Genomic DNA, 26,862 nt, shown 5'->3' on the forward strand with positions numbered 1-26,862 from the left:
ATGATGTAGTTATTCCACCAGAGCTTCTGTGAGCCGCACAACTCCAACAGGTTGTTCTAACCAAGCCTGGTTGTTCTGTTCTAACCAACCTCATTCCTTGTTCTGGTCTGTTCACCTGCTGCCACAGCACTAAGTCCTCTCCTCCCATTTTCAGTTTCCAGTTTCCAGTTTCCAGACCCTCCCCGTCTTGATCGCCTTCCTTCAGCCATTTGTTAGTTCTGCTGGGTGTAGCTCAGAGACTACCATCTCATGGCAGGCACAGTCACATACGGTATTTCAGCTTGTCAGTGATCAGCTGTGGTGTTGAGAATAGCACGAGTCTCCTGCCATGAGCTGGGAGTGAGCTCCTTCAGCCTGGGGCCCCTAGGGACTGTGGTGTGATGCCCCTTGAGGCCATGGTCCCCTGTCTCTCAGGCATTTCCCACCGGGCTAGCCTGTGCTGAACTTAGCAGCTGAAATGTCCATGTTGTTTTGACGTGAAATGATTGGTCTTCGTCCTGTACATTTGCTTTCTCAAACTCAGTGGAGGACTTTACACTGATCTTTGTTCAGTATTATCTCTCTGGCCCCCTGATGTGATTTTGAATTCTGTCAGCCCAGACTAGACCCCTTCTCTGTTCACCTCTTTGATAAGCCCTAGTTCCCCTGGATTCAAGACTTTAGTGAAAATATGGGACAGGACAGGTCTGAAGATAGCAAATGATCCATAGTCAGTGCTCCTTGCCTAAGTTGTCTGCCAGTTCCCACACCTACCTCCTGGGCCCTACAGACACCAGATGCCTGGCTTAAATTCACACTCACCACATTTCTTTATCTGGCGATGGCTGGGCCATGTCAGTGAACAGAGTATAGAAACCAGGTAAGCAGCCCTTTTCCCTCTTCCATCTTTCTTCCCTTCTGGCCTCCTTTCTACTCTGGTCTCAAGAACACTGAAGCTATGATTGCTTGCCTTCTTGTGTTTTCTGAACTGAGAATGGTTTTGTTATAGCACAAATAATAACCTGGGCATTTATGTCACACCTACCTTCCGAAGCACTTTCACATTTACTGCCATGTTCTATCTGAAAGTGGGCATGGCAGCTCAGAGAATGACTTGCCCACAGTCAGAGAGGAAGTCAACAGCAAGGCCAGGGTAGAGCCTGGTGCTGAATCCCCATTAGAGTTCAGTGGAGCAGGGTGGTGGTTGGAAGGAGTGAGTAGAGGGATTATTTCACATCTCCGAACTATGCAGGAAAGAGAATCAAGCCGCAACACCAAGAGATAGTCTGGGGATGACTGCAGAACTCCTGACCTGCTCTCTCTACTTCCCCTGAAGGCTCTGCATCTGATGGAACAGTTGTGATGCTGGGCTCTGGGCCTGAATTTTCCTAAGAAAAAACTAGATCATTTTAAAAAGTCCTGTTTAACTTTAACAATTCCAAAAATCTCGGAATCTAAACCAGGCTCTGTCCCCCTCACTCCCCTTTCCAACCCAACTAGAAAATGTGGGTGGATTGAGAACAGAAAGGAAAGATCAAAACTGTGACAACCCTCTGACAACATTTTAACTTGAAAATTGCCTCTGTGTAGGCAGATGTAAATCAGGCGCACATTTACTCAGCTGCTTCTTGTTCTTACCTCCTACTGCACACCTTGAAGATACGGGCCCTGGAGTTGACCACTGGCCTTTAAAAGGCTAACTCAACTTCAGCCTCCTGATTGCCCAGTTGTATGCAACTTGTTCCTCCTCTAAACCTCCAGCACTTGTGTCCCACTCATGGCCCTCACCTCTGGCCACCCTGACAGGCTGCATCTAGCTTAGTTTCCTTAGTTGGTTGGTGGCTCCCTGTGCACCCCTGCTGACCCCCCTCCAGGCTTAGCATTCATCAATAGGTGCTCATTAAGTTGTTGAGAGCGGAACAGAGTCAGGAGATGGAGCTCAAGTTCTAGCCTGCTCTGTCCTATCCAAGCCCTTGCTGAGAAGTTAGCTGGTCATCAGGTGCTAGTCTGATGGCTAATTCTGCAAAATCACACATACACACAGACACTTCCCTTGGGCAAAGCAAAGAATTGTGGGTGGTTCCATGCAAAGCCTTTTCCACTGGCAGGGAAAAAGTCCTTCTGTCAGAGAACACTGGGTCTGTCTCACCGGTCGCCTGCCCAGCCCCATGCCGATACCCTCAGCCTGGCCTCTCTCTGCATCCAGCCCTTCTCTAAGCCTGACTAGTGGGAGGGCAGGGGGGCTTGTGGGAAAGCTCTGCTGAGCTGCTCTTTCTCCTCTGGCAGAGGAAAGTGTCAGGGCAGAGCATCTAGAATGGTGCCTCCTGTACCTAGGCTCTAGGTTCTGCATGCCTATCCTTGTCCTTTGAGGTTGTCTGAGTCATCTGACGTTCTCCTGCCCCCTCCTGGCTCTGCAGCCTGACAGGGGCTGTTCCAACCCTGACAGTCACAGCTAATGATGAGTGACAGCTGTAGTGAGGGGTGCCTAGGGACAGAGGAGGGGTTGGAGTGAGGGGGCGGGGAGAGGTGATAATCTGACACTCTTATAGAGCACCATCCACTTTTCAGAGTAAATAAAGACCTGAGAGGGACTGGTTGTCCCATAGCCGACCTCAGTTCCTGCCAACACCTACGTAACCCCTTCCACCTCGGAGGGCTGTTGCCAGGCTCAGGCAGCACTTGGGCCCAGCACAGGCTCTCGGGGGTTTGCCCGCGGGAGCAGCCACACCAGCTGTTATATGGCACAACAGGATAGGAGCTGCATTCTAGGCACAGAATGCCACACTGACACCATTCCTTTAGCCCCAAGCATGGGGGCAAATTGCACAGAACCATTCCCTCTCTCCAGGCACCTGGCTTCTGAGACCCGCCAGCTCCTGTTTTCCAACCACAGTTGAAAAGAAGACCATGGTCCCAGCTCTGGTAGATCCAGGGGGCATCATCACTCATTTCCTCTTACTCTCCAGGCTGTCCCTCATCCCTGCTCTGCTGTGGTTTGTCACTAGAGCTTGCCCCTTGCCTGCATATATGGAACTGAGGCTCTACGTCACTTCCCAAGTGGTTCTCTGGAGCCCAGAGCATTTTGTGTGAGGTCTCCTAGAGGAAAGGATTTTAATACAAGTGGGGAGAGCCGCAAAGGAAGGGTTTCAAGTGGAGGAGGGAAAGGGGAAGCTTCCAGAGGGCCTGCCTCTCATGAGGGCCAGTGATGATGAACCAGACACAGGCTGAACCAGGCTTCTGCCCATAGGCTCCCTGGGGGCCCTGGCCATTGCTGCCATGGAGAGGGGCTCGGGCCATCACCAGAATAGGTTCTGTGATGGGACCCTTGTGCTCAGGACAGGTCTGAATGAGGCATGCTGTCCACTCTTAGCCCTTTGGGCAGAGCATGGAGAAGGCAGAGGGCCCTTGGACAGAGCTGTAGGGCTCAGAGCGGCCCTGGTAGTACCCCTGGCAGCCTGGCCTGGGCCAGACGCGTCTGCACTCCATAGGGCTGGGCCAGGCTTCACATCGACTTTATGCTGCTACTGTGGGCACCTACTTCTGTTGAAGTAGGCTTTGCCTGTGTGTATGTTCGCGTGTGCACACGTGTATTCTCTTATGGTCAGAGAGTGACACATGCATCTGTTTATTTCTGTGCGTGTGCTCTTATACTCTAGGCATGACTCACAGTGGGAGCCTGCATGGGGGGCGGGTATGGAGGTAGGATACTGGGCGCCATGGGGACCTGAGGAGGTAGAATTGTCTGGGCTCTGGAGCCAGGCTACGGGCTGTCCCTAAGAGCACTCGGGGATCGGTAGCACCTGGGAGCCTTTCCTGAGCCCTCGGTCCTGTCCTTCCCTAGCCCCAAAGCCTACACCCATATACTCAGTACCCAAAGCTCAGTACATAAGAAGCCTCAGTAAAGATAGGAGAGACAATGTTTTCCTTCTCTACCCTTGTGGTTCTCTTTCTGGCCTCTTCCCACCAACTGGTCATGAGGACCAACAGCATCCATACTCTTGGCCTCCTTAGAAACAACCCAGGCACTGCTCTACCCTAAGCCCATAGTCAGCACAGACCAAAGTGTGTAGGAGAGAGGAGGGAGCTGGTGTGGACAGGGATGGGCTTGTGCATTTATCTCATGGCTGTCCATAAGAACCCCCGGGGCACTCTGGGGGAGGGGGTTAGGCTTTGGTGCTTTTCAAGGTACCTTAAGTGTTTCTTCCGTGCAGCCAGCCTAGAGGACCTCTGATTGACGTAACAGTAAAATAGAGCCTAAAGCAAATCTGTGTTGGCTTAGAAGTACATATGCATCCCTGTAGTAAAGGTACAAAGATGTGCAGTGGAACCAAATGAAATCCTCAGAAAGTGGTCGTTTCCAGGTGTAGGAAGCAGGGTAATAATATGGGAAGGAGTCAGATGCTTCCACTATAGTTGTAATGTTTCATTTATTGAGCAGAGTGGTGGGGACCTGGTATTATCTCATACTTTTTGGTTTGGTTGAAATAGTTTATCACAAGAGCATGGATTTTGTAGTCAGACCGGGGTTTTAGGTTTATTTCTGCCACTTACTAGCTATGTGACCTGGGGCAAGTACTTAACCTCTCTGTTCAAAAGAGGTTGTTCGGTCAGCTGTGAAATGGGGCTCCCAGGGCTGTGTGAGGATTACCTGTGAAGTTCTAACACCCCTTCCCCCTCCCTGCCTGAAGGTGTGCTTATGAGACTTGAGGCCAGTCTGGCCCTCCGGCCGCAGCAGATTGCTAACTTCCCCCTGGGCCTCAAACTTGTCCAGCATGGAAGGATGACACAGCCCCAGGGGCAGGCTTCAGAGCAGGAAACCATATAGGTTTCTTTGTTGGGAGCAAGAGGTGGGGTGACTCCAGGGGAAGGGGAAGGCAGTTGAATCCTCGCCTGTATTGCTTTCCACATCCCTCTGTGGCCTCTCAGCTAAGGGGTGGAGCAGGGCATGGGGAGAGTAGGCCACTCCTCTCAGGACTCTAGGAAGCAAAGAGGGAGGGAGGAGCCACACTCCACACTGAGGAAACGTCTAGGGCTAGAGGCGTCATGGCCTCTGGAGGGAGAGCAGCTGGTAAGAGCCCCTCTTCCTACAACCCCTCGTCTCACAGGAACACAGGTCTGGGGGCTGCTCAGGGGCATTTAGATTCTGGTGCATCCAGGCAGCCTTTTCCCTCAGAAGATGGGAGCCTGTGAGGCACCCCCAGTCAGGCAGGGTGTCTGTCTGTTCTCTATGCACAAATGCACACACTTTCTCACACATGCAATATGCACCCCATATGTATGTGTGCCAGGCATGGCTATGGAATGGGGAAAGGAACTCAGACGCCATTCTCATTGGACAAGCTTAAAACACAACATGGCTCATTTTTATTTTATCTCAGAAAAAAACATTCCCTTCAGAAGGAAAGGCAGATAGGGCCTCTGACTGGGCAGCTCTGAGCTACCCAGGCACACCGCATGGTGGGCCAGTCCCCACTTCCTCCCCTGAGCCCACAGTCAGGCAGCACTCCATTACAACTCCCCATCCTTGAGCCCAGCTTTGTGGCCCCCAAAGATGGCCCTGGGACTGATAGTGTAAGAAGTGCGTGGCAGCTCATGGTAGCCAGAGAGTGCTGCCTGGGGCTCCCTGGGCTGACCCCTGGAGCAGGGTGAGCAGCAGGACTGACAACAGAGCCAGCAACCAGGGAAGGAAGATAATTAAAAAAAAAAAGTATTCTTCACACTTAACATTTTCTCCTGGGAAAAAAAAAAAAGGAAAAGAAAAACGCCACCTCTGGGCACAGCAGCTCCTGAACCCTTGGAAAGTCTGGGGAGGGTGGTCTGTGTGTGTGGTAGAGGGCCTGCTGGAGCCACCCTCCCTGCCCCCCAGCCTCAGGGCCAGCCAGCCTGCTCTGCCACAGCTGTTCTGCCAAGTCAGGGTGGTACTTCTAGATGCTTCCAGAGTGGGGAACCAGGCCCTGCCCAGCCAAGATGCTCTGGTGCTGTGGTCTTGACCTGATGCAGGGCCTCCCAACATGAAACGTCCACTTCCTCGGACTCCAAACCCTTCCTACTGGGCCTCATGCTGCTCCAGCCAGGGCTCCCTCCTCTCAGTCCAAAGTGGGAACTGGCCATGAAAAGGGCCTCCAGGCACATTCACTCTTTTCCCAACGTGACTGGCTCTATCCACCAAAGAGAAAGATTTCCTTCCTGTAGGAAGGGGCAAATTCAGTGGATCATCAGGACACTCCTGCTCCATCCTGGGCCAGGGGACCCTCGAGGCCAGGGGACTCTGGGCATGCTCCCTTGTGCTCATGGCTGAGGAGCTCCACATCTGGGAGGCTCATGTCCCCATGGGACTCATGGGCACTCCCTCCACTCACCAGCCCCAGGGTGTAGCCATTGGGCCGCCGCTCAGGATGAGGGGCACTGCCATTGGCCCACACCCCAGGAGTATGGCCATTGAGGCGGAGGCTGATCTGCTCTCCATCACTGCCATGAGCTGCCAAGGCCCGGGCACTGGTGCCCCCTGCCTTGAAGGGCTCCCGCCGCCTCAGGATGTGGCTGCGGATGATCTTGCGGAAGGTCTGGCGGAACTCACGGATGCGGTAGGCATAGATGAAGGGGTTCACAACAGAATTGGTGTGGGAGAGGACGATGGTCAGGTACATGAGCCAGAGTGGGGCATGGTTACACTCTGGGCAGAAGAAAGTAAAGCAGTTGATGATGTGCAGGGGCAGCCAGCAGAGGGCGAAGAGCCCCACAATGATGGCCAGCGACTTGGCAGCGTGGACCTCTTTCTGCAGCGTGGACCGAGCCCGCTCCCCCGGCAGAGGCTGGCTCTCCATCTGCTTCAGCTGTCGCCGAGCCGCCAGGAAGATCCTCAAGTAGACGCCCAGCATGAGCAGCAGGGGCACCAGGACACAGGCAAAGAAGTTGTAGTACACCATGTAGTTCATGGGGACTACGTCCTCAAAGAGACAGGCCACCTGGCCCTCCCCGCAGGCCTGTGAGCGGTTTTGGCCCCCCTGTGGCTGACCGCAGTTGTTCCAGCCCAGCATGGGAGTCAAGCCGATGGCAAACGACAGCACCCAGCAGACTGCAATGATGCCCTTGGCCCTTGTGCCAGTCACCAAGCCATTGTACCTGGGGAAAGGAGACCAGCATCAGAGGTCTGAAAAACCAAGGCTGGGCGGGGCCAAGAGTCAGAAACCCAGAGAGGCACCCCGTCCCCCACCCATCGGCTCAAAGGTCTTGGACCGGTCACTTCCTGCCTCCTAGCCTCAGTATCCTCCTCTGTTCACTGCAGGTCCAAGCCCTGCCTTTTCCCACAGGAGCTAACAGGAGAGCAGGCTCCCTGGCAAGGAAGCCATTGCATAGACATTCAGATGATTACTATATAGTATTACAAGTAGTCCTGGGACTCAATTAGTTCAGTTTGAGGGAATTTATAAGTGAGAGAACTTATCACCTCCATGTTGATCTTAGTTGATGCTAGAATAAGTTTCCCCTTAGAGTGGGAATGGGTCAGGAGTGCAAACTCAATGGCGGGGGGCAGAACCTGCCAGATGAGATTGTAGATGAGTCATGTCTCTTGTACTCCATGCTCTTCCTTCCCCACTTAACTGAAGGTCTCCAGAAGCCCCCAAGGAGAGGTGGAGGTCCTGGGCAATAGACCCTCTCTTCCTTCCAAATTCGCTCACAGCCCTCTGGAGAGACACGACATCAGTACGTCTTAACATTCAAGAGGAAAGAACTACATGAGGTACTGAGGTCCAGAGAGGAAAAATAATCTGCCTGAAATCACTCAGGACTCTAGAGAGCCAGACTCAGTCCCAAACTCACAGTGTTGACCTGATCTGCCAGCCAGGAAGTTGATCCCAGGCCCACAGAAAAGGTGGCATAGATTTTATTAAAGAATGGGCAGTCTGGGGCACCTGGGTGGCTCAGTCAGTTGGGTGCCTGACTCTTGATTTCGGCTCAGGTCATGATCTCAGGGTCGTGAGCCCCTGCGTTTGCCTCTGTGTTGGGCAGGGAGCCTGCTTAAGATTTTCTCTCTCCCTCTCCCCCCTCATCCCCCCCATGCACACCTGCACATGCACACTCGCTCTCTCTCCAAAAAAAAAAAAAAGAGAGAGAGAGAGAGAGAATGGGCAATCAAAAATTCATCTCCCTGACTGAAGAAGGTGACCTCAGTGATCTCTGAGGGATGACCATCTGTTTAATGGTTTTGATTCTGGCAACACCAGACTGCCCTCCCCTTCACCTGGTAAACCCTACCCATCCTTCTCATTCAGGCTAGATATCTTCCCTGAGAAGTTTCCTACCCAGGGGCAGCTAATCTCTACTCCATTTGGACCCCTGAGGCCAGGGGCCCCTTGGGGGCAGGGTTTTTCTGCATCCATCTCTGCATCACCAGCATTGAGACAGGGACACACAGTAGATGTCCTTTACTTAATTCCAGAATGGGAAGCGTCCACAGAAACTATCTAGTCCATGGATGGCAAACATGGGCCTACAAGTAAGAATTGTGTGAGGCAGGCTGGCAGGACATTTACTGTGTGTGCAAGAGACGGCTTACGCCGCTCAGCCCCTGGCCGCCCATGCAGAATGTGCTTCTGGTGCCGCCAGATCTCAGAAGGGGCCGAGGAGCTGATTCTCTGGGTAAGATTGCCCATGGTTTACATTTTGTCAACAAATTCAAATTAAGGGAAAAAAAATATCTGGTGGCCTCTGACCTCTTATCTAATCCAACCATCTCGTTTTATAGATGGGAAAACTGAAGCCTAAGGAGAGGAATGGATTTGCCATGGACATTTTAGGAGCCCCGAGCACCCTGTGCCGAGGTAAGTGTGTCAGTTCTGAATCTATGTCAGCTTTGAATCCAAACAGTAACTGGGCAGGGCCACCCCCAGGAGCCCTCAACCCCATTTAGCAGGGGCTTGGGTGCCTGCAACAGGGCTGGGCAGGAAGAGGGTCATGAACTTGACCATTTCCACCAAGCCACAGAGAGCCTACGCTGCCCTGTTTCTTATTCTGGAGTCTCAAACACAAAGTCTCAGGCTTCCCCCCACCACCACCACTTAATACTTACACAGCACTTGCCATGTGCCAGGCAGTTTTTAGTACTCTATAAATTATAATTTATGTAATCTCATTGACTAGGAGGCTATTTTAATGTTGGTATTTTTCCTGAGAAAAGTGTATCCCTCCCTGAGTTCCAGCGCCGATGTGTTCCTGGTTTGGCCATGTTCTGTCACTCTGCATCTCTGAGCCTTAGTTTCCTCATTTGTAAAATGGGACTAAAAATCCAGGGCCTGTGAGCACTGTCCCATGAGGGCAGAATGTAAAATCTGTGGGTGGAGATTACAGGGAGGTGGATTGTGAGTGAGGGCAAGTAAGAACTTCTCAGCTGAGCTGTGCACACAAGAAATGGGCTGCTTCAGGGAAAGTGAGCTTCCTGTCATTTGAGGCAAGCAAGCAGAAGCAAGCAGTTATAGGGATGGTGTAGAGGACCCTGGAGACCACCTGCTTTGGGGATTTCCAAATTGTCCTCCGGCAGCCGACCTTCTTGCTCACATTCCCAGGCAACCACAGAGGTAGGGTGGTGAGGAAGGGAGGCAGCTTGATATTCACTGAATGAATGAGTTGGTGGGGACACCAGAGCCCAGCCCAAAGGCTTCCAGGACAGTTTGAAAATCCCTGGTCTGTTCAACTGTCTGCTTTTACAGACAAGGAAACCCATGAGGGGAAGTCTGGCACTGCATTTTAAAATGAAAGCCCTTGTGGGGACAGAAACAAACACACGTTAATAGCACTTGCCTGTGCATGCAAAGAATATCTCTGATAGGTTTCCCAATGCTGACTTCCAGGAAGAGAACTGAAGGTAGGGCAGGGGACAAAAGGGACAGTTTTTCACCATATACCTGTTGTTCCTTTTTGATGTTTTAGCATGTGCAGGTAATAATTTATTTAAATACACACACACACACACACACACAAATATCAAACAGATTAATTTTGTTATTCAGAAGAAAAGTCCTTAGGCTGAGAGCCCTGGACCCAGGCCCCTGGGGAACTGGAACAGCATTAGGGCCCAAATGGAATAATAGCCAAGCCACAGCCTGGCCCAGGGGCATCCCCTGGGCTGCACCTGTGACTGATGGTAGTCACATTTTGGCCTCCTGGGCCCCAGACACAGACCGTCTAGTGTAAGTGGTGCCAAAGGCACCCAGCACAACACTCTGCCATTCAGGGGAGCCCAGAGGCATCACAGGGAGCAGGTGCCAGAGCCTGCTCACCAGGTTTGGAGGTATTTGGAGGTACCTCGGCATCCCTGCGTCTTCCAGCTCACAGGCTGCCCCTTCCTGGGGACTCCCCATTATCCATGTTGGGGGCTCACTCTATGATCCAGGAATACCACCCACAACTCCAGCTGGGGCTTCTTGGGCATTTTCCCTACACTGAGAGAAGGTGGAGCCTTCTTTCCTAAATTGTCTGAAGGAGTCAGTGATCTGAGAACTGAAGAGCCACTGACCCATGAGTGAAACCCAAACTCTCTCCTGGGCATACACAGGCCTGAGGCAGCCTCACACCCTCCCTGCCCTCCTGTTCTGTCTGTCACCTCTCCCTGACCCAGAGCCCACATATTCATTCCTTCCTTGGGGCCTTTGTCCAGGCTTGGCTCACTCCTGTTACACCTGCCCCCACACATACCCATCCTGTAACACCCAGCCAGAATCACCTCCTCCAGGGAGCCCTCTCCCCCAGTCCTGCCCTCCTCAGAAGCCAGGTACTTGGTTTTTATCCCCATGGGGTGATTCACCATGTACACCTCAGGTCTTTGCACCAACTGCTGCTCCATATGTGGCCTGTTTCCCAAGGAGAGTGAGCACTCACCAGGGGCTAATGTGAGAGACAGGAGACAAGGGGCACAAAAATAAAGTCTCTCACCCTAGGCTTTCCGTCCTTTGGGGATTACAAGAGCTCCCACCTCTGCCTCTGGCCAGGCCACTTCTCACTAAGCCCTGCCGTATGTAGCCCACCAGGGTCCCTGCACTTGGGAAGGAGCACAGATTTTTCTGATACTAAATTCTCCTAAGAAAGACAGAGGGGCACCTGGGTGGCTCAGTTGGTTAAGCGTCTGACTTCAGCTCAGGTCATGATCTTGGGGTCCCAGGATTGAGCCCCACGTTGGGCTCCCTGCTCAGTGGGGAGTCTGCTTCTCCCTCTGCCCCTCCCTTTGCCCCCCTCCCTGGATTGTGCTCTCTCTCTCAAATAAATAAAAAGTCTAAAAAAAGAAAGGGGGAGAAAGGAAAGGAAAGGACAAGAAAAAAAGGAAGGAAGAAGGGAAGGAAGGAAGGGAAAGAAGAAAGAGAGAGAGAACTGAAGGGTGGGTGACGCAGGCCTGGGGCTAGACGTGCAGGGCAGCAGTCAGGGGATGCGCCCTTCAGAGCAGCCAAACGCACCTACTGAGGGGAGCAGGGGACAGCATGCAGAGGAGGGGAGATTCCCAGCTGGCAGGGGACACGGGGACAGGCAGGAGCGGGCAGCCTGGGTCAGGCAGTGGCTCCAGAGCTGCCAGGAGCTCCAGGTTCTCATTTGCTTTCACCTCGTTCCCCCTTGCACCTTCATGCACCTCGCCCTCCCTGGCCCAGGGCCCTTGAGGAATAAGGAAGTGGAGGGACCCAAGGAAGCCTGGAACTTCACGAAGGGCCCTGGAGGTCCCCGAGTCAGCAGACACTTTTCCTTCTCCTGCTCTGGCCTCCCCATGAGTAACACCAGGGTCATAACATCCGCCCTGGCCGCAAGGCCAGGCTGTGAGGATCAAAGGAGAAACTGCGCTGACGTCCTCTGGCAACTTCGAGGCTCTCTGCCTGACGGGGAGGATGAGCATGGTCATCCCTACAACTCCCAAATCCAAGAGATCCAGGCTGACCCTTCCAAAGCTTTAACAAGCATTGCTCAAACGGCCAGGGTCTGGGCAGAACTAGGTCCTGCTCTGGAAGATCGTGGGAACTGGGGATACAGATGGGGCAGGGCAGGGCCAGGCTCCATTTAGGGACCCAGCTCTGAAACTCCAGTAGCTCAAGAAAGAGCTGAATCCCCATCTGCTCCATCCCACCAACCCTCCCTCCTCCGGGTCCCATCACGCCCATCCGCTCACTGGACCCCTTACAAAACCTTTGTGAGCTCAGCAGGACAGAGAGGCCTGTCCCCTTTTACAGATGAGGAAATGGGCCCAGAGAGCAGCAGCTGACTTTTTATGGTCACACAGCATGTCCCATACTCCTACACCAGGAATCACACTCTTGACTCTCAGAATACAGAGGGATGAGAAAAAGAAGCTGAGATCCTTTCAGTTGAGCCCCGATGTCTCCCTAGACTACTGTTGCCCTTTGAATCAGGAAAGGAAATGAAAGCGAGGTCTCTGCTTCCCTACTCAATGTGTCCACCAGGGCTGGCCCAGGCCCAGCTCATGCTCAGCCTGGCCTAAAGTAGGCACCGATTCTCTTTAGTCTACCTGGGATCCTGTGTTCTGAGCTGTCCCTCAATGAGCCTGGACTCTGCACTATGAGGCCAGTCCTCTAATATTAAGGCTGGCCAGAGTCTCCTCTTTGACAAGAGTCCTAAGCTCTTCTGAGACCAGAGCACCCCACAGGGCTACACGGGGCCCAGGCTCTTCCCTTCCTTTGACCAGCATGAGGAGGGTGCCTGCTTCCCGCTTTGAACCCACGTGACAGGAGTGGCCACCTACTGCAGGTCTGGGAGCCCGGGGCCACCCTGTGACCCTGTTCCCCAAAGACTGGAGTCTTGCAGTGGGTGACAGGCCACATTTCTTCCTAGGCCCAACTGTGCAGCCAACTCGTTGTGTAGGCCCTGAGGGCTGGCTCCCTTCTCTGAGTCTCATTTTACCATCCAGAAGATGAGAGGAAATGACCTCTAAGGGCCCCCTTGGGTTTGATACTCTAAATTTCCATTCTCACTGAAACTGCTCCTCTTCCCAGCTGGGGTGCGCTTGGCCAGCACGGGGCTGCTGAGGCCTGCTCCACAGGTAAGCGCTTCACCTGTTTGGGAGAATTCCCCACAGGGCCAGGTACCCTGGTCCTTTGAGACCTCCCTCAGGGTCTGCAGCCACCCAGGCTGTGGAACCCAGCTCCCAGATGTAGGGTCAAGGAGGTGGAACAGGAGGTCCCCTCCCCTCTCGCACACACACTCTGGGGGAGGGAGGTACTTCCTAGCTTCCCTCAGGGCCAGGTAGGTGGAGGCCACATTAAAGGAACTCAGCCTCAGGGAAAGTCTTCATTTACACAATCCAGGGCTGAAGTCACTTCACACAAGATTCACCATGAAAACCCCCTCCACTAGCTGAGCCCACAGCTCTCTCCAAGACCATGAGTACTTGTTGACCTGAGGAGCACAAAATTTGCATATTGGTCCAAGTGACTCACTGTGGCATTCAGCCAAGTCACTTCCCCTCTCTGGGTCATTTTCCTAATGTGCAAACTGCGGCTGGCCCAGAGGAGCTGGAGGCCAGCAGGCGGGCGGGCTTCTAGCTCTGAGGGCCTGTGGTTTCCCATGATGCCCCACCCCACCCCAGCATCATGCTGTGTGAGAAAATGGCCCAGATGCACCGCTCAGGCCCGGGCCACATACATCTGCCAACAGCCAAAGCAGCAGCCTCAACCCCACAGCCTGGGGAAGACTGGGGAGGGCCAGGGTGCCCGGTGCCCACAGGATCAACTGGATTGGCACAACTGCTGGCCGTGTGCCAGGCCCTGGGCAGCCCCAGACGGAGCCCCCATGGAGCTGTCCCTCAGCTCAAACACACAGACATCAAAGACCAAACCCTGACTCCAGGTTCACCCTGACCCTGGCTGGGCACAGAGCAGACCTTGGCACAGGCAGCCTTTTCACAGGTGTGAACCCCGGCATGAGGCGTGCCAAGGAAGAGAACAGGGGCAACCCACCGCGCCCAGCCCCCAGCTCACCGGAGTGGGATGCGGATGGCGATGTAGCGGTCAATGGCGATGGCCAGGAGGCTGAAGATGGAGCTCTGCGTGAGGACCAGGACAAAGCAGGCGAAGAAGAGACAGTTGTGGCAGGCAGCACAGAACCCTGTGCTGATGGTGATGGCGAAGGGGATAGCGAGGACTCCCACAGCAATGTCGGCTGCCGCCAGGGACACCACAAAGTAGTTCGTGACGTTCTGCAGGTTGCTGTTCAGCCACACGGCCCAGCACACCAGCACGTTGCCCAGGATGGCCAGCACGGCAATGGCCAGCTCCACCATGATGTACACCCAGGAGCCCATGGTGGACATGGCTGCAGACAGGCAGGGTCAGCAAGGACGCGGGCCAGGCCAGCTCACGGTCCATAGCTGCAGTGCAGCTGGCCCTGCCCAGGCCCCTGAGCCCCTTCTTCACAGGAGCCAAGAGCCTCCCTGCCTGGGAGGGGGGCTCCCCAAGGGGTTTTTCACAGCCCACTCAGAGTCTCCAGAAACTGGGCCCTTTTCAGGGGCCCTGGCGGCATCTTGGCTCAGCTCGGCTTCGTAGTCCCCAAGGCACCTGCCAAGGGAGAAGCCTGGTGAGGAGCTGGACCGCAAAGCGGGGGCAAAGCTGAAGATTCCCGGGAGCGGCCATCAGTCCCACTCACCAGTGCCCTCCCCGCAGGCCAGGCATCAGCCTGAGGACAACCCACTGTGCCCCGCCCCTCCCACCCTGGACACGGGGCTGGCCATCAGCCTCGGCCCTTGTGTTTTCTAGGGGAGACAGGAATCTTTTCAAAGTTAAGTCACTCGTGTTGCCCCCCATGCTCAGCTTCCCAAGCCTTTTGTGGCAGCCCTCAGTCTCCTGGGTCCCTGAGCTCACTGCCACCCCCAGGACCCTTCCAGAAAGGCCCCCTCACTCCTCGGCTGTCCCAGGCCCACCTACCTTCTCTCTCGGCCAGCCTCAGTCCTCTCCGTCCCCCAAGAGCTCTCCCTGGGAACCACCAGGACCTACCTACGCCGCTAGGTTAAGGAGAGGCCCAGAGACATCTAGAGCTCTGATCTGGAAGGACCTGGGTGGCCCATCTGGTCCTGTCTCCCACTGCCGGCAGGTGAGCCCCCAGGCCCTTGCTGGTGACGCTGCACAGTGTGGAGGAGCAGGCACAGAGGGGGCCCGCCCCTCAGCAACCCCTGCCAGCTGATGGCACGTCTGGGCGGGGTGGGGGGTGGCCTCCCCTCCCTCCTCCCACGCCTGCTCCCTAACCTGCTCCTCTGCCTGGCTGATGCCAGCATAGGCTAAGTTTAGTGTGGTGCTGGGCAGAAAGCAGGGTGCTCAGCCAGGACTTGCTGGGGAACTGCAGGCAAGGATGGTTTTTTCTTTTCTAGGCCTCCGTTTCCTCATTGATACCGTGAGGAGATCGGACCCCAGATAGCTTCTGGGGACCGCTGCAGCTCTCACTCGTGATTCCATGAGAAGGAAATAAATAGATCTGAAAGGGCTCCCCCAAGAGTCAAAACATCATAGAAATGTAAGGAATGACACCCCGCAGAAGCACAAGCAGAAGTCGAGGTCTTGGGCTCCCCCAGCCCAAACCCCCAGGGTTCCATTGAGCTTGTGAAATGGTCTCCATCTCCCACTCCTAGCCTGGGGGCCTCTCCCCACTGCTGCTGCCCCCACCTGTCACACTCACAGGTGCTGCCTCACGGTGTCCCCTCATGCCACACCCACCCCCTCCCCCGGTCCTGAGCCCTCACGGGGCCCCAGGTGCCCACGGGCAGTAGCTGCTGCCTGCATGGGGACAAGAGGCCTGAAGTTGCCTTGCAGCTGCCCACACGTGGGCTCAGGAAAGTGTGTCCTCCCTCACTCCTGCAGGACACAAGGGATAGAGCAGGACTGGTAACCTTGGGGGAAGGTGACTCATGGTCCCTTGCCATGTTCCAAGGGCTAGGCTCCTCCCACCCCATCCAGGAGGTGGCAGAGGGCTGCAAAAGAGGAACACAAGTCTCCTTCTAACTCCAGTGTGCCTCAGGCGGCTGGAACTACACCTGAGGGCTATGCCCTGTGCCCACCAGGAGGCTCCAATGGAGGACCCAACACCAGGAAACAGGACAGTCCCCGAAAAGTGGAGGGGTTCCCACAGCCTAGGGCAGACCCCATGGGCTTCTCCCAGGCCCGGCAGGGGCCCACTACGCAGGGACCGTGAATGAATCGCAAGCCCCCGGTATACACAGGGTACCTGCCAGCCAACTGCTCATGAAGCATGTCACTGGCAGAGGAGGGCCAGACCAAGTCTCCCAGTACTATCCCTGGCCCCAGTGTCCCTGGCCTAGAGCCCAAAGCAGCAACCAGGGACCCCCCCTCCAACTGCAGAAGCTATGTGTCCGGGCTCTAGTTTTCACTCGGCAGAAGGGAAGTGACAGGCCCAAGACTGCCTGCCACCTAGGGGCCTCCCAGGCCCAGCAGTAGAGGCAGCAGGCCACTGCCCAGTGGGGTCTGGTCAGGCCCAGTAAGCCTCAGGGACCCTGCCTCCCGGTACCTGTGAGCTGTCTGCCCTTTAGCCTCCTCACCATTACCTGCCACCCGTCTGACCTGGACTTATGGTCTCTCCAGGGGAATTTGCATTGAGAGGCGCCACAGCCCCTGCCAATCTGACCAGCCCAGGCTAGAGGCCTGACTTGGCCCCAGACCTTTGTCCAGATTCAGAAGGCCCTTCCTGGGGAAAGATGACGTAGGACCACCAGTGGTCCACTTGACCCAAATATGTATCACATTTCTGTGGAGCTGAGGCCGGGCTGCCCTATCCCACCACCCAAAGCCCTGCTGATGGGGTCACACCACCAGCACCTGTCCTGGACGCCAGGCTGACTCCATGAGCCAGGATGCCTGGATTGGAAAGGCCTTTTCGAGGGGCCTAACCCAGCCCTCTGTTTGGTGAGGCTCTCCTGGCAGCCCCGGGTACCTGCCTGCAAACCCCCAGTCCTCAGGGCCTCCCAACCACCTTCTGCGCTATGGGCTCCCATGGTGAACGGCACCCGGTACCAACACTCTGCCTGACGACACTGAAGCCACCTGCCTGCTGTACACCATGCCTGTGGTGCCCTCCCAATCTCACTGGGTGCAGCAGATCCTCCTGCCCACATCAGTCCTGCAAGGAGCTAATGCCCCTGACAGCTGGGTCCTAAAAGGCTGCCTCTTTGCACATCTGGCTCTGCATCTGCCCTTCCTACAGCATTCCTGCGGGCTCTTCCAGCTGCTGCCACCTCATCCTGGGGTGAGGCTGGCCTGGTCCCACAGGCAGCCTGGGCATCTGTAACCCCAAGCAGAGAACATCAGCGGAGCCCAAGGCACCGGGGACAGACAGGGCAGGAAGAAGGCTGAACAGCCTCCTACTGGAGCTATTCTGCAGGACGGTTGGGAGCTTCCCAGCCATAGGTGGGCAAATCAGCCCAGGGGGTGGGGGCACCCTAACTTGTGGCCTTTGTCAGACTTTCATGGTGTAAATGCTCCCAGGATAGCCAATTTCAAGCTACTAATGTGTCACTGACAAGAAACGGGAATTGGCACACAGCTCAAGAGAGCCTGTGTCACTGGGCTCTGGCCACCGAGCCACCAAGCCCGGCACTCTCCCAGGGTGCCGGGACTCTACTCCAGACCCTCTTAGCAGGGGCAGCCTGCTTGGGAGCTCACAATATAAGAGCATGGTGACAATGGGATCATGTATTCTCGTTGGCCCCATGAGCCCCATTTTACAGATGAGGAAGCTAAGTCCCAAAGAGGTTAACGACCTCCCCCAGCCTTACCGAGAGCATGAAAGGGTGGGATAGAGCTGAGGGAAATGCCCATGGAAAACACAGCAGCAGGAAGATTTCCTGGGGCCTCCTGGCCCCTCTCGGCTTCCCTCCCTTCAGAGGCCTCCCAGAGCGACAGGAAGGTCTGAGGCCCAAGGGGAGGGGGCCAGGAGTGGAGCCAGGATCTGGCAATTTCCTATCCCTCTCTGCTGGCTCTAATTAATTCTTGAGTCATCTGTTGCTAGCCAGGAAAGGAAATTAAATGTTAATAATGTAATATTTCCCTCTGATTATCCCTTGTTGGGAACAGGGCAGAGGGCAGAAGCTGTCCCATAAAAACTAGAGACTCGTGCTGGGGAACGTGCACGATGAGCCTTGAAAGGACAACCCTGTAGGATTCCCAGCAGTCAGATTCAAAACTGCTGCTTCTTCTGGCCTTCCTCCTCACCCCCACTGACCTGGCCACTTTATTTAAAACTCCATTTAATCAAAACCCACATATTTCCTGGCCCACTTCTGGCTCCTTTTAAGTCACACTAGCAAGGCTTTCTGTACACATGCCCAGATGGTGGCTGTACCCCCCCGAGTCTGCTGGACAGAGGTGCCTGCTAGCTTCCAGGTAGGACCCTGTACCTCTGCTCCTAGGTGCTGCACAGGGCAATATACCAGGCCCATTGTAGGGACTCGGACCTGGAATAACCATGCTTGGCCCAGTCCTGGGCTCCAGAATCCTGGCCTGAGACTCTCCCGTTACTTTCTCATAGCAAACGTTCCACCAGTGCCAACTCTGTGCCAAGCAGCATCCCAGCTGCGGGATCACAGGGAGCTCTGTACCACATGCTGCTGAGCCTGGCCCCAGAAGGGTCCTGAGCCTACAGCGCGGGACCTTGAAGGAGGACTTGTCCCAGGAGGCTACTGAGAGCCAGCTGCTACCCTAGTGTGCGGTGACTCCCCGCCTCCAGGGCCTCAGTTCCCACTGAAGATGAGCCTGCAAACCACAATTTCGAAGCACAGGAGAAAAACTCAAGACAGATAAGCAACAGCACCCCAAATATGGAGATTCATTCATTCGGAAAGAGAGGAAGGTAATAATCTAATAATGCTTTTCAAAGACATTTAGGATCTTTAAAGAAATGAAAAAAGGAGTAGCATCCACAAGCAAGAATGAGAACTTATGACTCGACTGGCAGAAATGAAACAAGAACAGATGAACATGAACAAGAGATAATAAAAAGTCCCCAAAATGAAAAATAAAGGGACTGAGGCAGAGAACACAATCCACATGCTGCGCTTCGGGCGTGCACCCAGTTGGGAGACAACTGGGGATCTGGGCAATTATCAGCACTGAGGAATTATCACAGCAACTTCCCAAAGACACAAAGCCCATGAGGAGATACGGTTGAGGGGCGAGGAAGGTAGACGGAGAAGTACCCACACCTGTCTCATGGGAGCTCAGTCAGCGTGGAGAGGGCAACAGGCAAAGAAGAAACAGCGGGATGGGCAGCTCTGCTCCGGCTCTCAGCCACAAGCCCGCCGCCGCTGGCTCTGCCGTGACTGGTCTTTGGAGCGGCCCGGGCCTGGGCACACGCCTCCCAAAACCCCAGGGGCCCTGGGACCTACCAAGCCCCTCTCCAAACCCATCAGTTGGAGTGGGGCAAGTGTCTTCCTGTGCTGCCTGGAGGTGAGCAACCGCGGAGCACTGGGGCCCCTGTCCTCTCTCCTTCCCTCCCTGCAGGACAACTTCAGGACCATGGTGCAGGCTGGCCCAAAGTACCAGGCAGACATCCAGTGGTCCCCCCCTCCCCCACCGCCCCTCTGGAGGCTGCCGTTCTCAGCCCCAGGGGCAGGATGTGGGCAGGAACTGGTGGGGTGGAGAGCCAGCTCCCCGTGCTGAATCTGGCCCCTCGAGCAGCCTCCACATCATCAGCTTCTGGGGCCACAGGGCCTGCCCCAGCTCCTTTCTCCCCACAGGGGGGCCGAGACCCTCTCCCATCCCCACACAACCAGGCCAGATACGGGGAGAATCTGCATCCTCCCAGCCGGAGGTCTCCGTTCACCCCCTCACTGGCCACCTCTCTGACAGGCCCCCCTCCAAGAGGTCACCCCACACACAAGGTGCTGGATGCCCATTCTGTGGTGGAAGGAGCTCAGGTGGGCTCCCACTCCTGCTCCATCCCACACTCCCTGAGATCCTGAGCAAGAGTCTTCCCCTTTGCACCGAGGCTCCGGTGAGACGGCACCCTAGGATGTGCTTGGCACCCACACCTCCCTCAAATGAACCCTCTAATGGTGGGATGACAGGCACTATGATGCCTGAAGGGGACACGGGGGGGGGGTCCTAGATGGCCCTAGTGGGTCTGGGTGGGGCCCTGGCAGAAGGCTGGTCTGTTGGAGGCAGGAGCTCCTTAGACGGTGGCCCCACTGAGGATGGGAGGGAGGCAGACCCCCTTCCTGGGGTCCCTGGGACGAAGGTGTGATGACGCAGCCCTGGAGGCTGAAGGGAGAGGGTGAGAGCGTTAGCCAGCAAGAGCAGCACGGCCCATGGGCTGCACCGGACGCCACGCGGCTCCGCCACTCTCCTTGTTAACTCAGCGGCCCCCTGTACCTGGCAGCAGTGGCAGAAGGGGGAGCCGCAGAAAGACAGCGCCAGCCCCTGCCCAGCATCTTCGGAGACACGCGTGTCCTGCAGAAGGGGGTCTGGGCCCAAAACAGTCTGGATGGTTTCCCAGAGGAGGGGCCGCTTGGGCGGGACTTGGACGACAGGGAAATGAGGGGAGGGAGGGGGTAGACTCCAGGCAAATACAACAGCCTGTATGAGGCTCAGAGGCCTGTCAGAGAATGCCTGGGGAAGGGGGCCTGGAAAGCTGGAGCACCCTGTCTTCCCTGTGTACCTCCCACCCCCCACCCACCCAGGCTGGAGTGAGAGACAGCTGCTCTTCCCCTCCATCCAGACCTTCCCCTCCCCTGCAGCATCCCGTGGACCCCACACTGCCGGGGCCCTTTTCGCGATTCTGTAGGCAGGGGCTGAGGGACCTTTGCCGCTAACCTGCCCCTTCGTACGGGTGAGCAGTCTTCTGGGGGCCTCCTCTTTGCATCCCAGCTCCAAGCTCCTGCCCATTTCCCACTTCTCTCCCCCCATCTGGGCCCAGCACAGACCTCCGGGATACCGCCCTCAGGCACCGCACGCCAACCATTGCCTCCTGACCATGAAGTAACAACCCCTCCCTTCTGTGACTGCTGATGCTTCTTGGGTCCAGACCCTTTCCCCAGGAGTTGGGACTTGTTCCTTTTACCTGCTCAGCACCTGACTCCCGGTGTCTCCTCAGCAGCCCCTGACACACACCCCAAAACCCCATACTTCATGCCGTGGCCTGCCCTCTGGTCATCTTCCCCTTAGCCTCCCTTGTGCACATCTTTCAGCACCCAGTCTGAATTGTGGCAGACGAGACAAACGCCACAAGATGGTTGAGCTGGCAATTGCAGCCCATCGGGGTAAGGTAGCTCAGGAATGAAACAAGTTAAATGTTGCAGGGTCTGATGCCCTGAAGCCAAGTGCTTGCCGCCAAGCCAACTCCAGGCCACATGTCCCTCTGTGATCCCCTGTGGTGTGCCCCCCTCCGCACAGGGCCAACAGCCTCCCTCTGGGGTTCCCCAGCTCAAGCACAGACCCCAACCCGTCCTCTGGTTCTGACCTGCCCCTTTGATGCCCATCTCTCATTTACTCTCCATCACAACCCTGTACGTCGAGCGTTGTTCTTTCCATCACACTTGTTTTACAGATAAGACAGCGAGTGCGCCAAGGAGGCAAGACCAGAACCCAGGTTTGGGCATCGAAATCGGCCGTCCATTGGGCTGCCCTTGAAGCCCGCCATTGCTCTCTTGGGCTGTGGGCTCCTAGGAGGCAGGACCACGGTGTGGTTGGGGGCCTGCACCTCACAAACCCAACATGAGGGAGGGCAACACGCAAGCCCCCAAAGGTTGGCCAGGACTGACCTGGCCCAAAGCCTCTCACCTGCCATCCATATCTGGGCTGCCCTCAGCTTCTCTGAGGTTATCAACACGGAAGCTGGCTTAGCCCAGAACCTGGTCTACACTGAGGGGATTAGGATGGAGGGGCAGTGGCCCAAGGGACACTAGAACCTGGGAGAGCCAGGGAAACCCTAAAGGGCAAGGACAGAGCAAAGAGGTGTTGACACCACTACCTGTGGACAGGCCTCGGTGAGGAGCTCCTGTCATGGACCTGCTGAGACCCGAGATGGAGAGCTGGCCCACAGGGCAGGGCCGTGCCAGCCCAGCCAATGCCTCCAGGACCAGCCACAGCAGGACTGAAGAGGGAGTCCCTGACCCCACAACATCGTCCCTGGCCCGCTGCACTCCAAAGAGCTCCCCATCATGGTCCCCACGGTGGGGGGTGGGGACAACCAGGGGCATGGAGGTAACACAGAGAGTGTTCTGGAGGGTGCAGAGGCTGGCTGGACAGCAGAGGCCAAAGGGAGGGCAGCCTGAGTCCTGGGCGAGAGGCGAGCACTGGCCCTGTGGGTGGAAACGGGCCTGGGTGCTCCCTGCTATGGTGAGGGAGAGCGGGACAAAGGGGCAGCCTAATCCTCCCCCAGGGGCCAACCGCAACTCCGGTCCTAGGGAATGGGGGACGGGGAGACCTGCCCTCCCGCTTCTCCTCCCGCCACAGATCCCTCGGCCTCCGCCTTGGCCTCCACCGTCCTCCTATTTTACAGTTGGGAAAATTAAAGTCTAAAGCGGCATGGCGGTGCCGGGAACGCAGAGGTCTCCGCTCCGCGGCCCCGCGGCCCCCTCCTTGATCCTTTGGGCCGTCCTGCGTCAAATCCCTCGAGGGCCGCCACCATTCCCGCCATTCCTACCTCCGCTCAGGGCAGCCCGGCAGACGGCCAAGCCCACTCCGAGGCGTGCACCCACCCTGCCCGGCCTCCGGACTCCCCTGGGTCCCCTAAGTCCGGGTCCCGCCACCACTGTCCCCGGAACGCTCCCGCCCTGGCCCAGCGTTCCCGACTCCCCTTCTCGCCGCGCCCCAGGCGTTCGGGATGCCGAGCGTCTGCCCTCGCCGCCGTTCCTCCCCCGGAATGCGGTCCCCGCCCCGGGCTGCTCCACCTGCGGAAGCCCTCTCTCGCCCCCCCACCCCGGGGGTCCGACCCGCCCTCCCTCGGCCGCACCTCTGCGCCCCCAGCCCACCCCCGCCGGGCGCGTCCGGAAGGTTCGCCGAGTGCCCTGGGGTCGGCCCGTGGCGCCTAGACGGACCGACGGACGTTCCCCGCACGTCACCTGTGGGTCCAGACGCCTGCCCCCCCAACCTCCGCCGCCCGGGCCGTCGGGCTCTCGCGCCCCCTCCCCTCCCCGCCTACCCGTGCGCACCTTCCGGTCCAGTTTGGGGCGGCCCGGAGGGTCCGCACACCGCCCCCCGACCGTGCTTAGGACGTGCGCCCGCGCCTGAGCCGCCCCTGCACCCGCCCGCCATTCCGGTCCCCGCCTCGGGGCAGAGCTCGGACCCCAGCCCTGTGAACTCGCTCTCGGGGTGGCGGGAAGAGAAGGTCGGGACGGCCGGGTGCCCTGGAGGGGTCCCGAGGCACCAGTCCCTCCCGGCCCCTCAGCCTCCGACGGCCCCATGCCGCCCGGCCGCCCGCCAGGGACCCTCGGGACCCCGGACCGGAGACCCCGGCTGACCTGCCGCTCGCGCGCCGGCTCCCGCTGTCTCCGCGGCGGCTCGGGCTCGGGCTCCGGCCGCGGCGCTCACGGGCGCCCCCTGCAGGCGGCTTCGAGACTCGCACTGTCCCCGCCCCAACCCGCCGCGCGGGGAAACCGAGTCCCTGAGTGCGCCCTGGGATCGGAGCAGCCGGCCTGCGAGCCTGGCCGATGCTCGCGGTAGGACGAGGCCACGACGAGCTGGACCGCGCCACATCCCTCCCCGCGGCTCCCCAGGGGGTTCTTCCTGGCTCGTGTCCGTCTGACCACCTTCAGCGCCACACCCGCTCCCCTTGGACGAGTGGCCCGGCCCGAGTTCTCCTCCCCGCCCGGGGAAGTCCACCCGGCCCTTGGCCCGCACTCCCTTTCCTCCAAGAAGACTGCAGGGCTGCCCCTGCAGCTCTGGTCCTCCCGGGGCTCTGCTCTATCCCTTATCGTTGTAGCTGAGTTGGGTCAGCGCCTGCCTTTGTCATCCGTCCCCAGTGTCCAGCTGTGATCTGGGAAGTGCCCAGGAGCCACCTCCTCCTCAAGTCCTTCCATGGCTGCACTGTTCCTGAAGGCTAAGACCCAGCCTCCTTCCCTAGGCACTCAAGGCCTTCAGCCACCAGGCTCTGCCTGGTCTCTGGCTTTGCACTCCCTTCCTGAGCCCTGCTCCAGGTTGGGGGGAGGGGGGCTTGGGGTGGGGGGTAACCTCAGCTCAAAGGATGCCTCTAGGAAGCCCACCCCAATTTCCAGTGGCCCCTCTGACTGCCCCAGCACAGACTCTGGGCCAGGGCCCCTTCTGTTCTTACAGCCTCTGGGGCCCAGTTGGGACCTGTCCCCCACCTCCACTTCTCTGAGCAAACGCACTAACCTTGAATCTTAGACTCTTGGGCTGGGAATCCATCCAAGGGGACGTGCCTTCTACCCTTGCATCAGCACAGCCGGGGTAACCCCAATTTGGTGCACAGCAGGAGGAACTGTATCAGACAGCCAGAGGCCAGGGCATTGGTGGCCAAGGGCTCATGGGAACCCTTGCATTCTTGAACCTCTGGGGGCCGGCTGGGTCATGGTGAGAAGCCCAGGAGAGGGGCTTGTGCAGGGTCCGACCGGACCCTAGAGCTGAGGCCCCCCGTAGGAGCACGGTGTCTCCTACAGGGGGAGAGCGCCAGTAGGTGGTGGGAGCCCAGGCTCAGCTGAGGAACTAGAGTCTGAGGCTGTGCCCATCACTTGCCTGGATTCAGCCAGCCTCCATTGCCTGGCAGCCTCTTCCAGCTCTTTCCTGAGCCTGAGCTCCTGTCCCCATTCAGCCGGTGCAGGTCCCCAGGTTCCTGTTTTCCCTAATATCCAGTATTAGGATAGGCCATGGGGGGTGGAGGAGGGTGGGTTGGGAGGGGTCAGAACCCCAACACAACTCCAGGTGTTGGTGAGGCACATGCGAGATTTTTCAAATTGGGAACAGTCCCTGGATGCCTTTCCAACCTCCAGCCTGGCCCTTACCCACCTTGGCCCCCCATCCCCCAGTGTAGGCCTTTGTAGCCCCAGCCCCCTTCCCACTTACCTCCTGTGAGGGGCAATGGGGGACCAAAGGAAGGAGCCCCCCCCCCCCACCAGGCAGGGACACTGCCCCTGGGACTGCCCGCAGGGGCTGCACTGCTACTGTGTTTTTCCTGCAGCCTTGAGGTTCCCGTTGCCTCACCTGTAAAATGGAACTGTGTTGTTTCTGCCCTGCCACCTCCTGAGCCGGAGGCAGGCGATGAGGTACCAGCTGGGGGCGCTGCCTGGCCAGGGGATCCTCCCCCACGCCCTTGCTTCTGTGCCATCTCATGGGATAAGCTACTCCTATAGTGGAGATAAGACCCTGCTGCCCACACCTGTCGGGCCCCTATTCATTCAAGTCCTCACTCAACAAACACGCAAGGAACAGCTTGTCTTGAGTCACCTGGGGCCTAGAAGGGGAAGGGACTGTGGGGTTTCATGGGGCAGAGACCAACACTCAGCCACCCTGGGGGCGTGGGGGTGAGTCCACTCTTGTCCCGCCAGCCCCTAGCATGGGCCCCTGCCATTTCCATTCTGGGGCCCAGCACCTTCCCCACTCAGACCTCCCCACGTGTGACTGGCCATGCACACACCCGTCTCCCCGCCAGACCGGCCCCACGCCTGGGGACTGAGGGCTTCGTTCCTACAGCTGGTCCTCAGGCAGCCCCCAGCTCCTCGGCGTGGGCAGCCCAGGCCACAGGCGGTCAGGCCGGGGTTGGTTCGACCCCAGAGCCAGCTCCTCGGGGCCCCTGGGAGCTGCCCACACTGGAAGCACCGCCAGGCCCCCAGCCTCGCTCTGGGGCAGTCCTTCCCCAGCCAGTTAGAGGCAGAGGGAGCTGCTCCAGTGGCCCCGTGTCACCTGCCGTGTGCTTCTGTCCAGGTCTCCGGTGAAGCCATTGCCTAGACAGCACACACCCGGGCCTGTCCAGCTCGGCAGCGACAGAAAGCAGGCACGGGGGAGGGCTGTTCACAAACCCTGCTTCCCCGCACCGAGCGGACGCGCTCGTGGCTGACCCCCATCTCCCGGCCTTCCCGCACTAGGGCCCCCCCACCCCTGTGCTCCTGGCACCAGCACCGTGTTGGCCTTGTTGCCCCCTCACCGGTGCTGTGCCCTCAGCCTGAAGAGCACTCCTCAGGTGTCTTGGCCAGAGGGGAGGCCCCTGTGCGGGCCCGACGGAGCTCCAAGGCGGGGGGCGCAGGCCTGCTGATCCTCAGGCATGGAGATGCCCCTGGCAGGCCCCGCTTTCTACCTCTGGGCCTCGGTGCCCCTGCCCAGCCCCAGGTCAGGCTTTGAAGGCTACGGGTGCCCGCCCTTCCTTCCGTCCGAGCCCAGGCCCCTCAGGGGGGCCAGCTGGGCTTTCTCTTGCTCAGATTTCTGGTCTCAGACCACCCCCACCCCCCACCCAGCCGGCTTTGTTCCTGTCCAGGATGCACCTGGGTGGCCTCTGGACCCTGATTGTTTGCTCTGGGGCCAGCTGGGCCACATCAGGGGGAAAGCAATGGCAGACCCAGGACAAAGCACCCGGTGGGTGCTGGGGCCAGTGTCCCTGCGAACCAACCAGGCCACCCTGAGGTACTCACCAACTTCTTCAAATGGGAGGGGCACTGCACACTTCCTGGGGCTCTGGAATTGAGGAAGTGGGGGACCTCTTGCTTAGACTAAAGCAGGCCCCAAGAAGAATCATGCCAGAGAAAGCTCCCCAAACCATCTGTAGGCGCGGCAGCCACAAGAGCAGGGCCCTGACCCCCCAGCCCAGGCCCCAGAAAGATGCTCCAGCCCACACTGGCTTCCGGGTGTCAGACAGCAACCCCACTAGGTACTCTGCACCTCTGAGCTGATCTGGGCACACGTGTGCAGATGTGGGAGCTGAGATCCTGACAGGACAGGGACCTCCTCCTGG

The 26,862-nt window shown here is 57.6% G+C and overlaps 1 protein-coding gene and 1 long non-coding RNA gene across 5 annotated transcripts in view; one reads left to right on the forward strand and one right to left on the reverse strand.

Moving 5' to 3' along the window:
- The window catches only part of LOC145716821 (uncharacterized), a 30,188-nt gene extending 21,330 nt beyond the window's left edge, over positions 1–8,858 (forward strand). The window contains exon 4 of the long non-coding RNA XR_014139728.1: positions 8,726–8,858. This is a non-coding gene — a long non-coding RNA (uncharacterized LOC145716821). The remainder of the gene's footprint in view (positions 1–8,725) is intronic.
- ADORA2A (adenosine A2a receptor) lies at positions 5,321–26,247 on the reverse strand. Of its 4 annotated transcripts, none has more exons than XM_081801732.1 (3): positions 26,062–26,247; positions 13,947–14,522; positions 5,321–7,101 (listed from the first exon to the last, which is right to left on the reverse strand). In XM_081801732.1, exons 2-3 carry the CDS (start codon positions 14,276–14,278, stop codon positions 6,195–6,197), a joined length of 1,239 nt encoding a protein of 412 aa, XP_081657858.1. In that variant the 5' UTR covers positions 14,279–14,522; positions 26,062–26,247; the 3' UTR covers positions 5,321–6,194. The 4 variants fall into 4 exon arrangements, with proteins under 4 accessions (XP_081657858.1, XP_006750447.1, XP_081657859.1 ...); XM_006750384.3 differs by lacking the exon at positions 26,062–26,247 and adding an exon at positions 23,426–23,794; XM_081801733.1 differs by lacking the exon at positions 26,062–26,247 and adding an exon at positions 23,107–23,403.
- Between the last annotated feature and the right edge of the window lie 615 nt (positions 26,248–26,862).

Source organism: Leptonychotes weddellii, chromosome 13, assembly GCF_054177405.1.
Source record: "Leptonychotes weddellii isolate Sample4059 chromosome 13, ASM5417740v2, whole genome shotgun sequence".
NCBI classification, from domain to species: domain Eukaryota; kingdom Metazoa; phylum Chordata; class Mammalia; order Carnivora; family Phocidae; genus Leptonychotes; species Leptonychotes weddellii.